Here is a 19,734-nt window from a genome sequence, read left to right as displayed (position 1 = left end):
ACAGCTTCTTAAAGTCACAGGTGACAGTTGGGTGAAAGGTGGACAGCAAAAGTGGATGAACAGAACTGAGAAGGGCTTGGCAAGCCTTCATAGTAGAGATGCTAGCGTGCCCTGAACATCCCATATATCTCTAAGAAGTAGTAATGTCTTTTAGGACATTAGGAGAGACCTGAACCTATATATCAGCAGAAGGGAAGAAAAGTCAGAAATTGAAGATGTAACAAAGTAGAGAGAAAACTGATGACATGAGGACCCCTGAGAGGTTGGTGGAGATTATTACTATCCTAATAAGATGCAATATAATGATTAATTTTCTAACATTTGTTTAGTGCTTTTAGACAACAAGAATGAGCTTTCTTCACACCAACCTTGTAGGTAGTATGAATATTATCCCCATTTTACTGATCAGGAAATAGATTTGGAGATTAAATCATTCACTAAAGGTCATATACATATTAGAAGTGTAGTTCAATTAAATGTACAAATCAAGAGAGTAGCCTTTTTCAGGAAAGGCATCTTTTCCTTGGATTCAAGATGAGTGAAGACATAAATAAGAGGAACAGGGTGAGGAGGAGGGGAATTGAGGAAGTATGCTTTACAATGCCTTAATTCAGTAAGGTCATCTGTTGAGAGCACAAAAAATGGCAATAGAAGCTCAAGGAAATATTTGGAATAGGTATAGAGAATATAGAACATCAGTGAGAATCCATTTGAATATAAACAAATAATGGATAAAATCTGTAATTTTGTGATTTTTTTCCATCAATGGAACTAGAAGAGATCATAAAACTATGAGGTCAGAGTTTACAAAGGTTATAAACATACATGTTAGAGATAATAGCAAAGGAAATATCCTAGAGGGAAAACTGTGATCCTGAGGAAGAGAAGAGAGTATGCTGAATGTTGGTAAATAATTGTTATGATGGATATAGAGTGATATAAGTAGCGAAGAGGTTGGTGAGCAATAGTCTGAAAGTAAAAGCAGAGGACAAGAAGGAAGTTATCTCCTCTATCACATGGAGAAGCCTAGGAAAGAAAATTTTTGTTGTTCAGTTGTTTTAGCCAAGTCTGTCTCTCCATGACCCCATCTTTGGTTTTATTGACAAAGATACTGGAGTGATTTATCATTTCCTTCTCCAGCTCCTTTTGTGAACTGAGGCAAAAAGAGTTGAGTGAATTGTCCAGGGTTATACAGCTAATGTCTAAAGCCAGATTTTAACTCAGAAAGATGAGTCTTCCTGATACCAGATCCAGCACTCTATTTACTTTGCCAACTAGCTGCTCAGAGAAATGAATAGAACAAAGCAAATTATGTATATACTAAGGAGAAAGACACTACTACTACTCTTGGGTCCTATCTTTAGTTTACTTGTTTTCTCAGAAGAAGTAAATCCCTGGTCTTTTTTATTTCCGTGTTGCTCCTTTACAAAATTGAGATGATGCTTGAGGATTATCCTAAGTTTGAACTAGCTGTGAACTTGGCACCTAAATATTGTAATAAGGAAAAATATAGTGATTAGTTATTTAATCAAAACATCCTAGCTATCCATACAGTCATGATTATCAATGAATTTTCTTTGAACCTGTCATCTAAAAAACTATAAACGACATGGAGATGTACAAATGGAATTGTATGTACAGCTTACACTGCTGGGTGCCAGTGATTGAAATATTATTGTAGATGATGCCCAAGCTAACAATGGGCCAAAGGTCTTAAGACAAAAATAGACTTGTTCTACTTCAGTTCTGAAGAGTGCTGATGGGAAAAACTTGGTGAGGTGTATAAACATTGTAGGCTGATAAAATGTTATCAAACCAGCTCTATAAGTTCATCAGCCTGACATATAAACATGAGTGAAATATGTCTGCTTGTCAAGGTCTAGTTAAAACTTGGTACAAGCTTAATTGAGTTTATATGGTCCTTTAGGGAATCCCTATCTTGGACCCTTGGAATTCAGAGAATTCTGAAGCTTTTAGACCAGTGATTCCCAAAGTGGGTGCTACCGCCCCCTGGTGGATGCTGCAGTGATCCATTTCCAGGGGGCTAAGTAATATTTTTTCTGGAAAGGGGGCAGTAGGCCAAAAAAGTTTGGGAACCACTGCTAGACTAATAGTCACCACAGTGGGAGACATGCCACATTGGAATACTAGACTCTCCCAAATTCTAAATGATTATAAAAACGAGAGGCACTATGGTACAATAGACTGAAAGCTAGTCAGGGACCTGGGTTTCTGACCTCTATTTCTGACCCATATTGTATCTCATTGCTTTAGGCAACTTTTTAAGACCATACGTTGTAGAGAAGGCATGATTTCCTTAGTGTTTATCTATACCAGTGATTTCCAAACTTTTTTGGCCTACCACCCCCTTTCCAGAAAAAATATTACTTAGCGCCCCTTGATACATACTATCACCACCCCCTTACAGTTATTCACCCCCAAATGCACCTGTGGCCATCACTACTCCTCTGGATCACTGCAGCACCCACCAGGGGGCGGTGGTGCCCACTTTGGGAATCACTGCTCTATACTAATATAATCACAGGTATTAACTCTATTCCTATGAAGATAGTGTCTGTGCAACAATTTACATAAACCAGATATAAACCATTTTAAGTGCCTACTGTGTGCTGCGATTAATCCTATGCGCTGAGGAGGATATGAAGGTATGTAAGACATAGTCCTGTTCTCTAGCAGAATAATTCTCTTTGGGATGTAAAACATAGGTATGTGAAATAATGACTATACAAGACGATTTAAGCATCAAAGTAAATGATAAAGATTTTAAGTTTCAATAATTTTTTAAGGAGACAACAATGTAGATTAGAGAAGTCAGACAATGAAGGCTTCACACTTTTTAACACCTGAAAAACTAGCCTCTGATTATTTTATTAATCCTAACACAAAGCCTCCTTTTAGGCATGAAATTCAGATCAGTTCTCTGCCATAGGTCATTCAGGAGATGTAATCTATCCTCATATTCATCAATTATAAAGCAGTATAAAAAGGCTACAATTGTGTGGAAGTGATCAGAAAGAAGCCCAATTGTATAACTTAAAAAACCCAGAAAAAGAAGTATATCTACATGTTTGGATAGCTTCTATAGTCAGCAATTACTAGAAAAAGTTGCAAAGGAACATACCATATAACTAAGTCTTATCTTTGACTGTCTCAAGAAACACTGTTAGGATTTCTGGTAACTGGATATTTCCAGGAAATGGTCCAAGAAAGGCTATAAACTAGCAATCTAACTTCAGCTGCATGGATCTTCTTGGAAAGGGTATTCAACAACCTAGATTTCCCAAGAGATAGACAGTGCCAATAGTAGGTCCAGAAGGGAGATTACTTCCTGCAGATCTGAGATGCACACTGTAAACACCTGCTAGTGGAAAAGCCTCACACAGGAATGGCACAAGCATGAGTAGAATGGAGAAGAATGTTCACTCTCATCAACATGCAGATGGTGTCTAGTGCTTAGTGCCTCATCACTAAGGTTATAGCTAAGTGGCCAGGGATGAGTCATGACTCATACAATCAAAGGCATACTTCGCCGGCTGCACAATTTAAAAGCAAGTGGCCTAGAAAGTGGTCTTATTCTCAAATGACCCATTTTTAGTTCCCTTCATACACATAAGTATACTGTAAAATAATTTTTTTTGGTGACTTTTCAAGTGATAGTGGCTACTCACTGAAAAGCTGGCTAATAATTTGGGTTCCAAATTCTCTAAGACATGCATTATATTGTCACATATCTAAGAAGGAACTTGGTATTAAAGAAATTTATTGCAGAACTTGTAGCAAAATGGCCAATAAAATTTGGACAATAAAGTCTTTTCAGTAAAATGTAAGGCAAAATTCTCAGCTGAAAGGATAGAGGAAGGGGATCCAGGGGAGGTCATAGGAGGGATGAGAAAGTTTGGAAGAACCACTGTGGTGAATATGAGAGTTAATAAAGAAGGTATAAAAGAATTACCTTGTATCATAGAGAAGTAAAATGACTTAAAGGCACCAGAACTAATAAGTGTCAGGGCCAAGGGAAGTCTTAACTCTCTATGAAACAGATTTTCCCTCTATCTGCCTCCCATAGTATCTATCTGAACTACTCATAGGACATTTACCATCTAGGAGTCTAGATTTTTATTTAGCAGATACACATTTTATTTTCCACTACACTGCAAACTTCTTAAAAACCTCTACCTTTTCCTTCTACATCTTTGCATCATGCATATCAATAGCTTTTAATACCCTTCACACCTTGGTCCAAACCTATCTTTCCAACCTTGTTATATATTCTTTCCTGCCCTCTACAGTCTAGCACTTGCATTGACTTTTTTTTTTTAAACCCTTACCTTCCATCTTAGAATCAATACTGTGTATTGGTTCCAAGGCAGAAGAGTGGTAAAGGCTAGGCAAAGGGGGTTAAGAGACTTGTCCAGGGTCACACAGCTAGGAGGAATCTGAGGTCAAATTTGAATCCAGGACCTTCTGTCTCTACACCTGGCATTCTAGCTACTGAGCCACTTAGCTGCCCCTTACTGGCTATTACTTATGACTAGAATGCAATTGTCTTTCACCTCATAGAATCCTTTTCCTTCAAGATACAGCTCAAGTACCACCTTTTCCATGGAGACATTCTTGATCTCTTCAATTGCTAGCTCCCTTCCTGACATATTCCATTCCCCAAACCCCATGGTTCTTATTTAATTTAATTTAAATTCTCATTTAATTTTAACTGTTCACACTTTCAGTTGTGGTTGTTCCAAACCTTCATCTCTCAAGTCCCATTCTTACCTTTCTGTTTCCCATGAGTTTGTCTCCTATTCTACTAAGAAACAGATCATGAGCTCTATTCTCTTCCTTCTTCCATATCTCAAAATCTCCATGTCTTTTTTTCCATCCACACATTTGCTTCAGACTCAGTGAATTGCTTTTCATCTGATTTCATTGTCTTCTCTAGGGACTAATATGACCTATCATTACATCTTTCTCCACTCAGTTTCTTAGAATCATATATCTGGGACAGCAAGGGCCTGAAGAACCCATTCAAACCAAACTGAACTAGTTCCCTCCTCCCCCCACCTTTTCCCTCCCCCAATATCATTCTACACTTTGGCGCCTATTTGTCCTCTATACCTAGAATTCATTTGGTTTAATTCTATAGTCTCATTTAGCTTTCTTCTTATCTTTTTCTAAGGCTTAAAAACTCCTGTTTTGCTTTCCTTGACTTTTGCAGCTTAATTTTCTCTTCCCAAGTTCATATATTAGAAAAAAAAATACATATAAATATATCTTTTGTGTCCTTCTCCCAAGGTAGTGCACTTCAAGACTTAGCTCAAAGCCCCTTTTCAAGTTGCTTTCTGGCTTGCGTTTTTCCCGTCCCAAATTTCCCTAAATTCTAGAACAAATTTGGATCTCTTTTGACTGTTCCTATTTTGAATTATAGTTATCTGGGTATTTCATGTGTGAGAGGCAACAATGACCTAATATATAGCAGGCTATCCTGAGTCAAGAAAACCTGAATTTACTGTCCTACCACTGACTACATTCCCGTGACTGTGTCTGTATAGTCAAAGCTATGGTTTTTCCAGTAGTGAATTGGACTGTAAGGTAAGCTAAACTCACAGAGAGAAGTATTCCAATTGTGGTGGTGAAGGTATTTGGGTCTCTGGGAGAGCAAGACAATCAAATCAGTATTTAGAGAAATGAATCACTGGAAGGTCAAATGCTGACGCTGAAATACTTTGACCATATAATGAGAAGATAGGACTCAATGGAACAGAACCTGATGTTGGGAGAGATTGAAGGCAAAATGAAAAGGGAATGGCAGAGGATGAGATAAACAGTATCATGGAAACAGCCATTAGCTCAGAGAGTGGAAGATAGAAGGGCCTGACTTCTTATGGTCTGTGGGATCGGGAAGAGTCAAATGCTGAACAAGGTACATCAAGCGAATTATTTCATTTCTCAGAACTCTGGGGGCAGCTCATTAAAATTCTTGAGCCATAAAGGTGTCTGTCCAGGTTGAGGAACTTCCTCTCTAGGAGCTCTTCCTACAAGATTGAAATGATTTATTTTTTATTTTTTATTTCAAAGCATTGCATCACAGTACCCCCTCCACCCCAAGAATTGGATGTAACCTTCTTGGAATATCTTTTCCCCCAACTCCCAAAAGTGTTTCCCTGGAGTCTCGAATACTAAAAGCCCAGTAAATGCCTGTTTAATCTGAATTCGAGTCAGCCAGGTCTGCGCGGTCACTTTTGTTCGCTCCGGGTTCGGTTAGGTCTCCGGGGAGCGAGGCACTTCTGGAGCAGGGAGAAGGGGTTCTTTGAGGCCGTCTTCGCTAACCAAGGCCGTGCCTTCATTTCTGTGCCCCCAACGGGATGGGCTCTGCGGATGGAAGGATATTTTCATAACTGCCCCGGTTTTTCTGGGATTCCGGGGTTATGTCGGGACAGGCCCTGGGCACGAGGTGGCGCCGAGGAGCCAGGAAGCAAAGGAACTTGGGGGAAGGGGCTCGGAACGGCCCTCCACCAGAAAGGACTTCTGCCCAACTCGATTTCCCGATACCCCCTTACGTCAGCGGAAGTCCCGCCTTTTCCCGTCTCTTTCTGTGTTAATTTCCTGTGAGATCTGCTTCCGGCTTCTAGAGTGGCGAGCCGGCTGCCAACATGGCGCTGTACAACTTCAAGAAGATTATGGTGGTCCCGACAGCCAAGGTAACTTCCAGTTGCCTCTCCTTCTTCCTTACCCAGTCACTTCACGTCCTCTTCAGTGCTTGTTCTTTCGCGCTCTCCCTGCAGCCCGTAGGGAAGGAGCCGCGGGCACGCGCGGGCCTGTGGCCGGCTCCTGTGGATGACACGTGCGCAGCGGCCCGGCTCCCAAACTCTGGTTCGGAGGGGAGGAGAGAGACTAGAGGAGGCCAGCGCCTGTGTGGTCTAGTGCCGGAGCCTACCCCCGGGCCGGGCCAGACAGAGCTTAGCGGAGTTGTGCCGGGCTGAGCCGAATCGTGAAAGGCTTCATTCTCGTTCTTCACGCGCGGCTCGCTGTTCTCTGCATGCCCCTTGTGGGAGCCCCCCTTGTACCCATTTGCTCCGCTGGCCCCACTGCCGCAGTCTTGGTAGGAAGGGGATAGATTTTGAAATTGCGGCAGCTGAGCCCCTCTTCTAGCACTTTTTAACTGATTTGGGGGGGACGGGGGATTTGGCGCAGTGGATTAAGCGCTGGATCTGCGATCATCCAGGCTTTGGCCCCTATTTGACCATCTGACGCTGGACAAGTCACTTAATCTCCAATTTCTTTCTTGTAAAACGGGGATAATAACATCTCTTACCCAGGGTTCTTGTGAGGATAAAAAGAACAAACTTGGGTAATATTTGTGAAGTGCTTGGCAAATTTTAAAGCACTCTGGAAATGCTAGCCATTATAACTGGTATCAATATTGTAATTGCTTCTGGTAAGGAATGCGATTCTTCCAAGACTGATGAGTTTTAGGCTTTACAGGTTTTGCCTAATGTTATTATGAATGCTATAGTCCCAGGATTTTAAGTTTAGAACCAGCAGAAATATTTCTGACTGTGTTGGACCAGGAGTTATTTTTAGCATGAGGTCTATGGATAGACTTCCTGGGATCTCTGGAAGAACAAATCTTTATTTTCATTAACCACTAACAGAAAGTTATTATGCGCCAATTATGAATGGAGGGATATGAATTAAGGGAACAGGTACATGGTTTTCATCAGACAGCCAGAGAGGTCCATGACAGGAAAAAAGGTAAGAAATAACTTTTGATCCAAATCAGCCCCTTCATTTTAGAGGAGGAAACTGAGACCAATAGAGCTTAAGTGAGCTGCCTAAGCACACACAGTTAGTGGTGGCACAACTGGGATTCATACTCAACCTTCTTCATCCAGGGGCAGCTCTCTTTCCCAACACCACCTTATAAAAAAGCTATTCTTTTGTGTTTTACAGAAAATTAAGGAGAATATAGGATCAAGAGCTTGCACTTGGGAAATCAGCCAGTCCAGTGTCCCTATTGTTCCATCAATTTACTTGTTGAGTAAATTTTAGAGATGATTTTCTGTCAGTCAACAAGCAGTTATTCCACATTCATTCTATGTTAGGCACTGAGAGTACAATGACAAAAATGAAAAAATCCCTGCTTTCTGGAGCCCATTGTCTACATTTATAAAGAGACACAAAATAGAAACCTCATCAATGTAGTGTCATAATCTTCCTTCAGAGTAATTCTTTTTTGTTCAGAGATTTTTTTCCTTTTTTACTTTGTAAAGATATTCTGTTTTCCCAATTACATGTAATAGTCATTTTTCCTATATGTTTTCTGAAGTTACAAGATCCAAATTGTCTCCTTTCTTCCCTTCCCAGCCCCTTCCTGGGGATGGTAAGCAATTTGATCTTGGTTATCCATGTATTATGTACAGAATAATTTTTAAGAGCCAATTGTTGCCCTGCCTCCCTCCTCCCCCCAATATGCTAAGTGTGGGAGAAGATTCAATCAGATTGTTATACATCAAAAAAATAATTGATTTGCAACCTCTTTATGGGCATTGAATGTGTGTAAGTAATGTATCCTCCCTAGGCTATTTTCGTTTTGTATCTCCAGCATCCGTTATGTTTCCTGATTTATAGTAAGTTCCTCATTTGAAAAATTCTATGCAGTGCCTTTCTACTCTTTACATAAAGCACATATCTGATTAATTCTAGACACTTGTAATATGGGGCAATAGAAAGAGCACTGAGATTGGTGTTAGGACCTGGTTTCAAACAATGGACAAATCACTATTCTGGGCCTCGGTATCTTCAGCTGTCAATAGGAATGGGGTCAATAGGAGTTGGAATTAGGTAGTTTCTAACATCTCTTGTGTCTCTAAATTTGTTGACTTTGTTTTTGAACCGCTTATACTTGTCAAGGGACATGTGCATTTGATTCATGTAGGATTGGCATTTTTCTTATTTTAGAGCCATAGCTGTTGAATGACATTTAGAATTTAGGTCAGATTTGTGCATTCCTTGTGCATTCCTCTCAATCCTCCTGTCTCTAAATGAACATGATAAACTGTATACTTACTGCTCAAGCACCATTAGTTCATTAATTTAAGTGATTAGAATAAGAAACATAGTTTTTTATATATCTACATTACAATATAAATCAGTTCTTTGTGATAGATGTAGTAAATTTTAAATGAATTTTTAATGTGTAGTTAGAAACTTTTTATGATTTTTAAATGGAAGTTATATTTAGTAATAATTGTAGCCATTCTCCATCTTTGGGAGTTTTTAACTATAGGAAACTAATGATGCCCAAATACTGTTTACCTTGTAAATCTTTGATTTTTTTTTTTTTTTTTGCTGTCCATAATTAGGAGAAAGTTGTCACTATTTTTAAATGTGTATCACATACACAAAAATGAATTTGTTTTAATGATGCAAATTCTATTCAGATGAATTTTCTACAAGTGACTTGTATAGAGGCCTTCCACATATTTTTCTGTTATGTGGAACCCCTCTTCCACATTCTTAACTACAGCTGTTGTTTTCCTCCTTTCCATTGGAGAGGGAGATGAAAATTTTCTCCAAAATAAACATCCCTTAGCAATAAGAGAAGGAAAAGAAATTGAAGGAGTTTAATTAAGTAGGCAAAGAGGAAACTAAGCTATCACTTTGTGGATATTATGACAGTATAGAGAATCCTGGAAAACGAACTAAAAAACTAGTTGAAATAATAACTTTAACAAAGTTGCAGGATACAAAATAAACTCACATAAATCATGAGTATTTCTTTATTTCCAACAAAGTCTAGCAGTAAGAATTAGAAAGAGAAATTACATTTAAAATCACTCTAAGCAATATAATATACTTGGGCACCTATTTGCTAAGACAAACACAGGAATTAAATGAATACAATTATACTTCACACAAATAAAGTTAGATCCAAACAATTGTAAAAACATTAATTACTCATGGGTAGACTCAGCTAATATAATAAAAATGACAATCCTATGTAAATTTATTTATTCCATTCCATACCTATCAAACTACCAAAAGACTATTTTATAGAACTAGAAAAAATAACAATTCATCTAGAAGAACAAAAGGTCAAGAAATCAAGGGAACTAATGACAAAAAAATGTGAAGGATGGAGGCCTAGCAGTACCAGATCTTAAACTGTACTATAAGGCAGTGGTCATCAAAACAATCTGGTAGTGGCTAGGAGACAGAAGGGTGGATCAGTGAGAGAGGCTAGGGGTGAATTACTTCTGCAAGATAATGTTTGATAAACCCAAAGATAATAGCTTTTGGGGCAAAAACTCACTATTTGACAAAAATTGCTGGGAAAATTAGAAAACAGTATGGAAAAAATTAGATTTAAATCAGTATCTCACACCCTATATATCAAGATAAGATCAAAATGGATATGTAATTTAGATATAAAGAATGATAAAAGTAAATCAGGGGAACATGGAATAGTTTACCTATAAGATCTGTGGAAAAGGGAAGAATTTATGCCCAAACAAGATATAGAATATTACAAGATGCAACATGAATAATTTTGATTATATTATGTTAAAGTTTTTGTGCAAACAAAACCAATGTAACCAAGATTAGAAGGGAAACAACAACCTGGGAAATTTTTTTATAACATTTTTCTGATAAAGATCTCATTTCTCAAATATATAAAGAACTAAATCAAAATTTTAAGAATACAGGTCATTCCCCAGTTGACAAAAGGTCAAAGAATGTGAATAAGCAGTTTTCAGATGAAGAAATCAAAGCCATCAGTGATCAGAGAATAAACATCCCTTATTCTTTTATGTCATGGAACAAACACCTTTGCCATGGTTCCTTCCTTCCTTCCTTCAATGATCTTAAAATATGGCCTAACTAGGAAAGAGAAACTTATTCTTAATTTTAATACTTTTACAAAATTAGGTAAAGCTCGCTTTATTTTTTTTTCGTTATGCATTTATCCTTGTTGGACTTGAACATAACATCATTAGACCCAAAGCTGCATGAGACCTGAGAGGCTATCTTATTCAAGCTGTCCTCAAATAGGTAAATTAACTTACCCAGAAAAATACAACCTGCTTTTGAATTCAAGTCTTCCTGACTCTTGGTCTTGTACTGAGTCATATGCTAAGAGGGTGTAATTAAAATTATATCACAAAACATATCCTTAAGAATAAAAGTCATAGATAGGCATAAAGGATACATTCTAGTCCATATTTATCAGAATATTGCATTTTATTTTACTGTCAAGAAAAAATGATATATCAAAGGACAAATTAAAAGTTCTGTATCTATTGTTTCAACTTTTTTCCCAGATCCAGAATTTTCATAACAGATTATATAAGGCTTGTAGTAGACAAATCAGTAATGTAATGTTTTATAAATATTTAATTAAATGAATATTTTTAGTTTTTAAAAATGTTGAACAATTTACTTTCTAAGTATTTTTCTTTTTTTAACCCTTACCTTCTGTCTTAGAATCAATACTGTGTATTGGTTCCAAGGGAGAAGAGTCAGTCATAAGAGCAAGGCAATTGAGATTAAGTGACTTGCCCAGGGTCACACAGCTAGAAATTGTCTGAGGTGATATTAGATTTGAAACCAGGACTTCCATTCTCTTGGTCTGGCTCTCAAATCTACTGAGCCACCTACCCCCTGGAGGCAACTAAGTAGCTGCAGATACCTCCTTGCTGTGTGACCCTGGGCAAGTCATTTAACTCCCACTGCCTTGCCTTTACTTCTGGCTTAGAACCAATACACAGCATTGATTCTAAAACAGAAGGTAAGGAGGGGTGGGGGGAGTTGGAGGGAAGTGGGGGGAGGGAAGAGGTTAGCTAAATGTATAACATTAAGAATTTTTCTCCTGAATTTGCCCTATAAATTCTTCGATTACAGGACTTCATAGACCTGACATTATCGAAGACTCAGAGGAAGACTCCAACAGTCATTCATAAACATTATCAAATTCACCGGATTAGGCATTTTTACATGAGGAAAGTAAAATATACTCAGCAGAATTACCATGATAGACTCACTCAGATTTTAACTGACTTCCCCAAATTGGATGTAAGTAATTCTGTAATTTAATTTCTTTTATGTTTTTTGGTTAACAGTAAAGTATATTCACTTTTCAGAACATAGTTTTGTAAAGTCTGAAAGAAATGCAGGATAAAATTTGCTAATTACGTGGTTAAGAAGCAACTTGGAAAAGTACCTTAGTCTTAAATGTTTTAAAAAATGTGTTTAACTGGCATGTGTTAGTAATGGCTGACATTTATGTATATTTAAAATTCACAAAGTAATTCTCTGGCTGAGATAAGTGATATTATTCTCTCCTTACAATTGAGGTAGAGGTTAGGTGAATTGTTGAACCAAAGTCAAAATTTCTGCTGGAATGGACAGTGAGGAAGATTCAGACACAGCTGGATTGGATCACCATTAATGACTAGACACTCTCTATTGGTATGACTATGACAGTCATATTGCAAGGATGATTGACTAGAGCAGTTTTCTTTTGTTTGTTTAAATATCTTGCAGAGGCATTGAAGGATGTGATCAGTAAAATATTAGCTTACAAAGCCTTTATTTTGGCCTTCATTAGTAACACGTCCATAGCATGGTCTATTGAAGAAAGCATTGGACTTGGAGGAAGGAGATAGGTGTTCTTTGCCATTGACACTTATTAAATCTGCAGTCCTAGGCAAGTCCCTTAACCTCTTTGTGCCAAAATCGCCTCATCTCTGAAATGGGGAAAATATTTGGATATAAATGATTATGATGGTAGGAGAATGTAATAAATGATATAAATAATAAATGTAACAAAAAGATCCTGTTGTGGATAGTTGCAAGCTAAGATACACGAACTGGAAATTGAGAGGGGAGGAGGAGGAGAAGAGAATAAAGAGATGATCAGAGATCCCATAATCATGAAAGCTGTTCTAGTTCTGACCATCATGCTTCTCTACATACTTCAGGATTATCCTTTATCTATGAACTTTTTTTTTTTAAGACCTGGTTGAAAATTTAAAAGCCTCAGTACAGTCTTCCAGGATCCTGTAGTGCTCCATTAATTTGTGATCTTATACAGATGGCCTTGATTGGAGTGAAGGGTGATAAGAATAATGGGAGACATAAGGGTTGAGGAGGAGAAACAGAATTTTAAATTGACACAGGGAGTTGGTGTTAGGTTAGTTAGGGGGAAAGAGTAGTTATAAAGTATTTTTTTTAATGGCATTTAATTTTTTTTATTTGTTATAGGATATCCACCCATTTTATGCTGATTTGATGAATGTTCTTTATGACAAGGATCATTACAAGTTGGCCTTGGGACAAATTAATATTGCCAAAAATCTAGTGGACAAGTAAGGCATTTTATTTATTTCCTTCGTATTTAATGTTTCCTGCAAATTGTCAAAAGTGAAGTCTTACAATAACTTTTTCTTTTGTTAAGTGTTGCCAAAGATTATGTGCGGCTTATGAAATATGGGGATTCTTTGTACCGCTGCAAGCAGCTCAAGCGTGCTGCCCTGGGGCGTATGTGTACAATTATCAAGAGACAGAAACAGAGTCTGGAATATCTGGAACAAGGTATGTGTTAGACATGGGTAAACCAATTTCTAGTTAAACTTTCAATTTTCAAGTTTAAATTAAATTTCCTAAATTAGAGCTATCTTTACAAAGTCCTATATGGGGTTGCCAGGGAGCTACAAGCACTGATAAGCCTTTAGTTATCTGAAGACCAGCCTACCTAAATTCAGAAGCTCTTTTCCCGATTGCCGGTGATCTTTTATTTTTATTTTTTTATTTTTGCTTCAACAATTCCCCCAAACCTTCTGCTACAACAAAGAAGTGTTGCAGTTTGCTTTGATGTAGGGGGTTATACACAGTGACAAATTACAGATGCTCGACATGTTGGAATATTAATAATGTGCTGGGAGCTAACTCCTAATTTCTTTTCATTGTCAGTTCTTCTAGAACCTTACTCTGAGTTTCATTGTCGAGAGCTTTAGTGGGCCCCGCCAAGCTGGAAAAGCTTAGACTATATGCCTTTTGATGAGTTGTGTCTTTTTTTCTGACTGAGCTAGCTGCCGAGCCCATCACAAGCCCCATCACAAGAGGGTCAGATGCAGCCACTCATCAGACTTTCACACCATCTGTGCTTATGTGTGGAGGAATGGCTCCATCCAGGGCGACCATACACGGATGAAAAAGCTGTTTTAAAATATTGATTACTGACATGAGTTACTCATGTCCTGTCTTGTTTCAGTACTTACTTCAGTACTCATGTTTTTTCAATAATTCACTCTTTCATGTTTCATTGGTGGCTTCTTTTACTAATACAGATCACAGTACAGGCAGTTCTGCTAGAACACTTGTCTTGAATAAGTGAACTTGTTCCATTGCAGTCGACACGTTAGGGAACAGTTTGAGCACAACTTGTGTTTTGCGTTTGTTTAAGCATGATTTGTTGTTAAAGAAAATGACCACATGGTGGGGCGTGCATGGGGGTGCCTTGGGGGGGGTGACATCTTTAGATGGATTTAGAGATGCCAGCATGGAACCTGTGGGGAGATGAGATGTTTGGCTCTGACTGGGGGGAAGTTTAGGGAAGAGCTCCTGGGGGGTGTCGAGGCCTCTCTGCAAACAGCTCCTCGAACCGGCGTAAGAGAAGCAGTTTGGGATTACAGGAGGATCCGCCGCCAGACGGACAGATGAGCCTCACAGATATCCTTTTGCTGGGTGGTGACAAGCAGTGCTTTATTGCTTTGGGCTGCACAATTTAAAGGGAATTTGGCATAGGCTAAAGGATTAGGTACGCTTTTTGCAAGAACAATGATTGGCGATGATTTACAGATAGAAACGACGGATGTAGGTTGCCTTAGTGGCTCTAAGCAGTGGTTTCTATAGGATAATAAATCACATGCCAGCATATCGATGTATGACCCAATACTGTATGTTCTTACAGAACTCCTGCTTCAGTGATTTTTGTGGCAGGGCCTCTAGTGTTTGGGGAGGGGGAAATGTTTGCTTTTCTCCTGCTGGGGAGCAGACTGTGTGCTGGGTAAATTCTAAGCTGTGATTTCCCAGAGACCTTGCAAACTGGGGAGCTTTGGGCATTCCGCAGCCTTGCTGGAATGGAAGCCTCTAATCTTTTTATGCTCTTCCCACAGGGAGTGAAGGGTGACTCTCCATCTCCCTGTTAGATTGTGTTTCTTTTTTTCTTTTTTTTTTTTTTTTAAAGCCCTTACCTTCCATCTTAGAATCAATGCTGTGTATTGGTTCTAAGGCAAAAGAGTGGTAAGGGCTAGGCAATGGGGGTTAAGTGACTTGCCCAGGGTCACACAGCTAGTAAGCATCTGTGACCACATTTGAACCCAGGACCTCCCATCTTTGCGTCTGGCTCTTCATCCACTGAGCCACCCAGCTGTCCCCAAGATTGTGAGTTTCTTGCATTGCCTTGCTTCTTTATATCCCTAATGCTTAGCATAATGCTGGCATGTGTTAGGTATTTAATAAATGTTTATTGATTGACTAACCCCAGAACAGACTCAATAATGACCTCTTTGACCCCAAGACACCCTCACAGACAAAATTCAGGCTGGTAGTGGTCACACTGCACTGTTTCTGGTCAGTACCCCTGGTGCCCCTCAGGGCAGTGGCCAGAATCCCATGATTAGAGTTCATTGGTGTCATGACTATGGTGGCTTCTTATAGGCCTGGGTTTGAGTGTTGGGCCCCAATCCAATTTTGTTGTTTTAATTGCAAGATCTGGCCCAATGCGGTGATTTTTAGGAAGGTATATGTCATCTTGTAGCAGAACTACCTATAGATCTTTGACTTTGTAGAGGGTCTTAAAAGTTAATGTGGCAAAAAAAGTAGTCATCCTACAGCTGACCTGGTAGACTAGACTCTTCAAACTTAGACTGGTCCTTCGGTGACAAATAACCTGTTGCTGGGCCTGTGCTACAGTGAGGCACTGCAGGAAGACTTCGCAACAGAGGTTAGATGTAAGAATATTGCTTCAAGAGTTCAAATACTCTGATAAAGTTGGCTAACTCTTGTAAACATCTTAACTTTTTTGTTTCCCTTTTAATCATAATTTTAACATTTATCAACAAATATGGATGTTTCCATGTTCAAATAGCATAGAAAAAGAGGGTTTTTTTTTTAATGAAATTGAACCTCCATCACATAGATTTTTTTCTTTTTTTTTTAAAAAAAAATAAAAAATTCATTAATTGTGCCAGCACAGCCCTGCTTGTCTTTGTTCCTTTTAGGATTTCATTCTGCTCTCTTCTGTGTGTTTTAAGTGTTCAATTAATAATTGATCCTCTCTCTCTCTTTTTTTTTTTTTTTTAAACCCTTGTACTTTGGTGTATTGGCTCCTAGGTGGAAGAGTGCTAAGGGTGGGCAGTGGGGGTCAAGTGACTTGCCCAGGGTCACACAGCTGGGAAGTGTCTGAGGCCGGGTTTGAACCTAGGACCTCCCATCTCTAGGCCTGACTCTCACTCCACTGAGCTACCCAGCTGCCCCTTCCTCTCTCTTTTTTAAAACATCTCTGTCATCCTTCAGTTCCTCCTTCATAACAGATAAGCATAGTATAAATAAGACAAGTTCATGTCTAAAATATATGCCTCATTTTGCATTTATAGTCAGGACATCTCAGCTAGATGGGAAGCATGCTTTTTCAGACTTCTGCAGTCAGTGATTTGTTAAAAATTGCTCAGTCTTTAAGACTTGTTTTCCTTTGAGCATTGGTTAAAGTATTCTCCTGACTCTGTTTTACTCTATTAGTTTATCTGTCTTAACCATATGAAGTGTCTGAATCAATCCTTTCTGTTATTTCTTATCTCATGATAAATATCTGTTACATTCACATACCATAGTTTATTCAGCTAATCCCTTTTTTTTTTGTTTTGTTTTTTTTTTAATTTTAAACCCTTAACTTCTGTGTATTGACTTATAGGTGGAAGATTGGTAAGGGTAGGCAATGGGGGTCAAGTGACCTGCCCAGGGTCACACAGCTGGGAAGTGTCTGAGGCCGGATTTGAACCTAGGACCTCCCGTCTCTAGGCCTGGCTCTCAATCCACTGAGCTACCCAGCTGCCCCCTAGCTAATTCCTTTTTGATGAACACCCAACTTCCCCTAAAATTCTTTGCCTCCAGCAAAAGGTGCTACTGTAGTTTTGTACCTATAGCTCCAGTCCCTCTGGCTTTGATGTTAGAGTATATGCTGAAGAGCAGTATCACTAATATCTTTAGAAGTTAATAGCATACCTTTAAGTGAATTAAAAGTCTTTATTATTTAGATTTATGAAAACACTGTTAAGTGTTTCAGATTTTTTCACTACCACCTCTACCTCCCAATTTTATATCTCTTCTTAGCTTTTTTATAATCAGTTATTTAAAACATGTAGTTTCTTTTGTTTTTTCAAATCTTGTACCTAAGTTTCAAAAAAATGCTACTTGCAATTTTCTAGTAAATATATTTCCTAACTTATCATGTTTATGCTTTTGTTTATTATATAGCAGCTTTTTCTTGGGTATTACTCTAATGTTATTTTTCAAACAGTTTTTACAATTTTGATACTTTAATAGGATATTAAATTGCTTGTTTTACTTATTAATATAATTAAACATAATCAATTTGAACTTTTAGTGCGTCAGCATTTATCTCGTCTTCCCACTATTGACCCAAATACACGGACTTTGCTTTTGTGTGGGTATCCAAATGTTGGAAAATCCAGTTTCATCAATAAGGTTGGTATGTTGTCATTTATCTTTATTGTTGTTATTAACATAAAACTAAAGTCCCAGTTATAAGTAGCTAAAGAAGTCTTACCAGTACCCTAGAATAGCATTGTTTAACATTGCCCCTAGCAATATGAAAAATTCCCACTAAACCTGATTTTCCTAGAGGGATAATTAATCACTCAAATGTAACTTAATATTATATTTCTCAGTATTTTGATTATAGATATTAAGCAGTGTGGTATAAAGGAAAGGGCTTTGGAGAATGTAAGTTTGAAATTTAGGTCTAAGATTTACAAGTGTGACTTTGGTCTAATCTGCAGTTTTTTTAATATTGAAAAATGGGGTTGGGGGCAACTAGGGGCTCAGTGAATTGAGAACCAGGCCCAGAGATAGGAGACCTTGGGTTCAAATGAGCCCTTAGACACTTCCTAGCTGTGTGACCCTGGGCAAGTTACTTAACCCCCATTGCCTAACCCTCACTGCTCTTCTGCCTTAGAACCAATACACAGTATTGATTCTGAGATGGAAGGTTTAAAAAAATATTTCATCAAGCACTTATCATCTACTCTATGTAAGAAAACATGTTTAAATAAGGCGACTGAAAGATAAAAAACAGCAGACCCTGCCTGCAGAGCTTATATATATATATATATTTTAAACCCTTAACTTCTGTGTATTGGCTCCTTGGTGGAAGAGTGGTAAGGGTGGGCAATGGGGGTCAAGTGACTTGCCCNAAATGTAACTTAATATTATATTTCTCAGTATTTTGATTATAGATATTAAGCAGTGTGGTATAAAGGAAAGGGCTTTGGAGAATGTAAGTTTGAAATTTAGGTCTAAGATTTACAAGTGTGACTTTGGTCTAATCTGCAGTTTTTTTAATATTGAAAAATGGGGTTGGGGGCAACTAGGGGCTCAGTGAATTGAGAACCAGGCCCAGAGATAGGAGACCTTGGGTTCAAATCAGCCCTTAGACACTTCCTAGCTGTGTGACCCTGTCAAGTTACTTAATTAACCCCCATTGCCTAGTCCTTACTGCTCTTCTGCCTTAGAACCAATACATAGTATTGATTCTGAGATGAAAGGTAAGGTAAGGTAAGGTAAGGAAGGGAGGGAGGAAGGGAGGGACTAAGAATATATTACCTGGGTTATCAGATCAATATGAGAAAACTGCTCTCATAAATATATTTTTTAATTTAATAATTACATTATATAAATATAATGTACTAAGTAAAGATGTTATTTTGTTGCTTTTGTGCTTCCTGTGCATTTATACTTTGAGGAAATAATGGCGATCCTGATCAAGGATTGAAGCTTTTAATTTTTCTTATACTAAGCACATTTGTACCTGGAAAGGCCTGGATATATTCAGGGATAGGGGTGGAGAGGAAGAAAGTGAGGAAGCTGGATTGAAGTGCATTTTTGAGGGTTACAGTACTGTTTTTTAATTTTCTGTGTGTGTGTGTGTGTGTGTGTGTGTGTGTGTGTGTGTGTGTGTCTTGCTTTTGTATGTCTAGTTCAGTCTTTTGTATAAGTGTGCCTGCAAGATCTGAGTTAGAGGCTGAGGAAATTTAGAGCATCTTATCTCTTCAGCTCTCCATACTCTAGCTCTGTATCTTCTTAAATAACCTTCACTTTAAAAAATCTCAAACTTCTTATTAACCACCCTTCAAGAGAGTGGAATTGGGAAGAGATCTTCATCCCTATGGTTAATCTTCAAACTATCCAACACCTTTTCTTCATGTGGCTTTGGGCAAATGCTTTACCTTACTTGGCTTTAAAATAAAAAAGATGATTATTCTCTAACTTGGTCTCTCAGACAGGCCATTTTCAGTTTTATTGTCCTGTGAGTCTGATTCATTTGGTTCCAGATAATGCAGTTTTACAGAGGGCAACTAGTTCCTTAAAAAAAAGAATTGTAAAATTGTAAAAAACAAAAGTTTCTGTTGCTCAAGT

At 38.2% G+C, this 19,734-nt stretch overlaps 1 protein-coding gene across 1 annotated transcript in view; it reads left to right on the top strand.

The window, feature by feature from the left end:
- Window positions 1–6,656: 6,656 nt before the first annotated feature.
- The window catches only part of GTPBP4 (GTP binding protein 4), a 28,173-nt gene continuing 15,095 nt past the window's right edge, over window positions 6,657–19,734 (top strand). Inside the window, exons 1-5 of the mRNA XM_044677373.1 lie at window positions 6,657–6,716; window positions 11,920–12,090; window positions 13,282–13,385; window positions 13,475–13,611; window positions 17,684–17,784. Coding sequence (XP_044533308.1) covers window positions 6,669–6,716; window positions 11,920–12,090; window positions 13,282–13,385; window positions 13,475–13,611; window positions 17,684–17,784 — 561 coding nt within the window. The 5' untranslated portion in view covers window positions 6,657–6,668. The remainder of the gene's footprint in view (window positions 6,717–11,919; window positions 12,091–13,281; window positions 13,386–13,474; window positions 13,612–17,683; window positions 17,785–19,734) is intronic.

The sequence above is a fragment of the Gracilinanus agilis genome, chromosome 5, assembly GCF_016433145.1.
Source record: "Gracilinanus agilis isolate LMUSP501 chromosome 5, AgileGrace, whole genome shotgun sequence".
Lineage (NCBI taxonomy): Eukaryota > Metazoa > Chordata > Mammalia > Didelphimorphia > Didelphidae > Gracilinanus > Gracilinanus agilis.
This window is presented reverse-complemented; position numbering and strand designations above follow the sequence as displayed.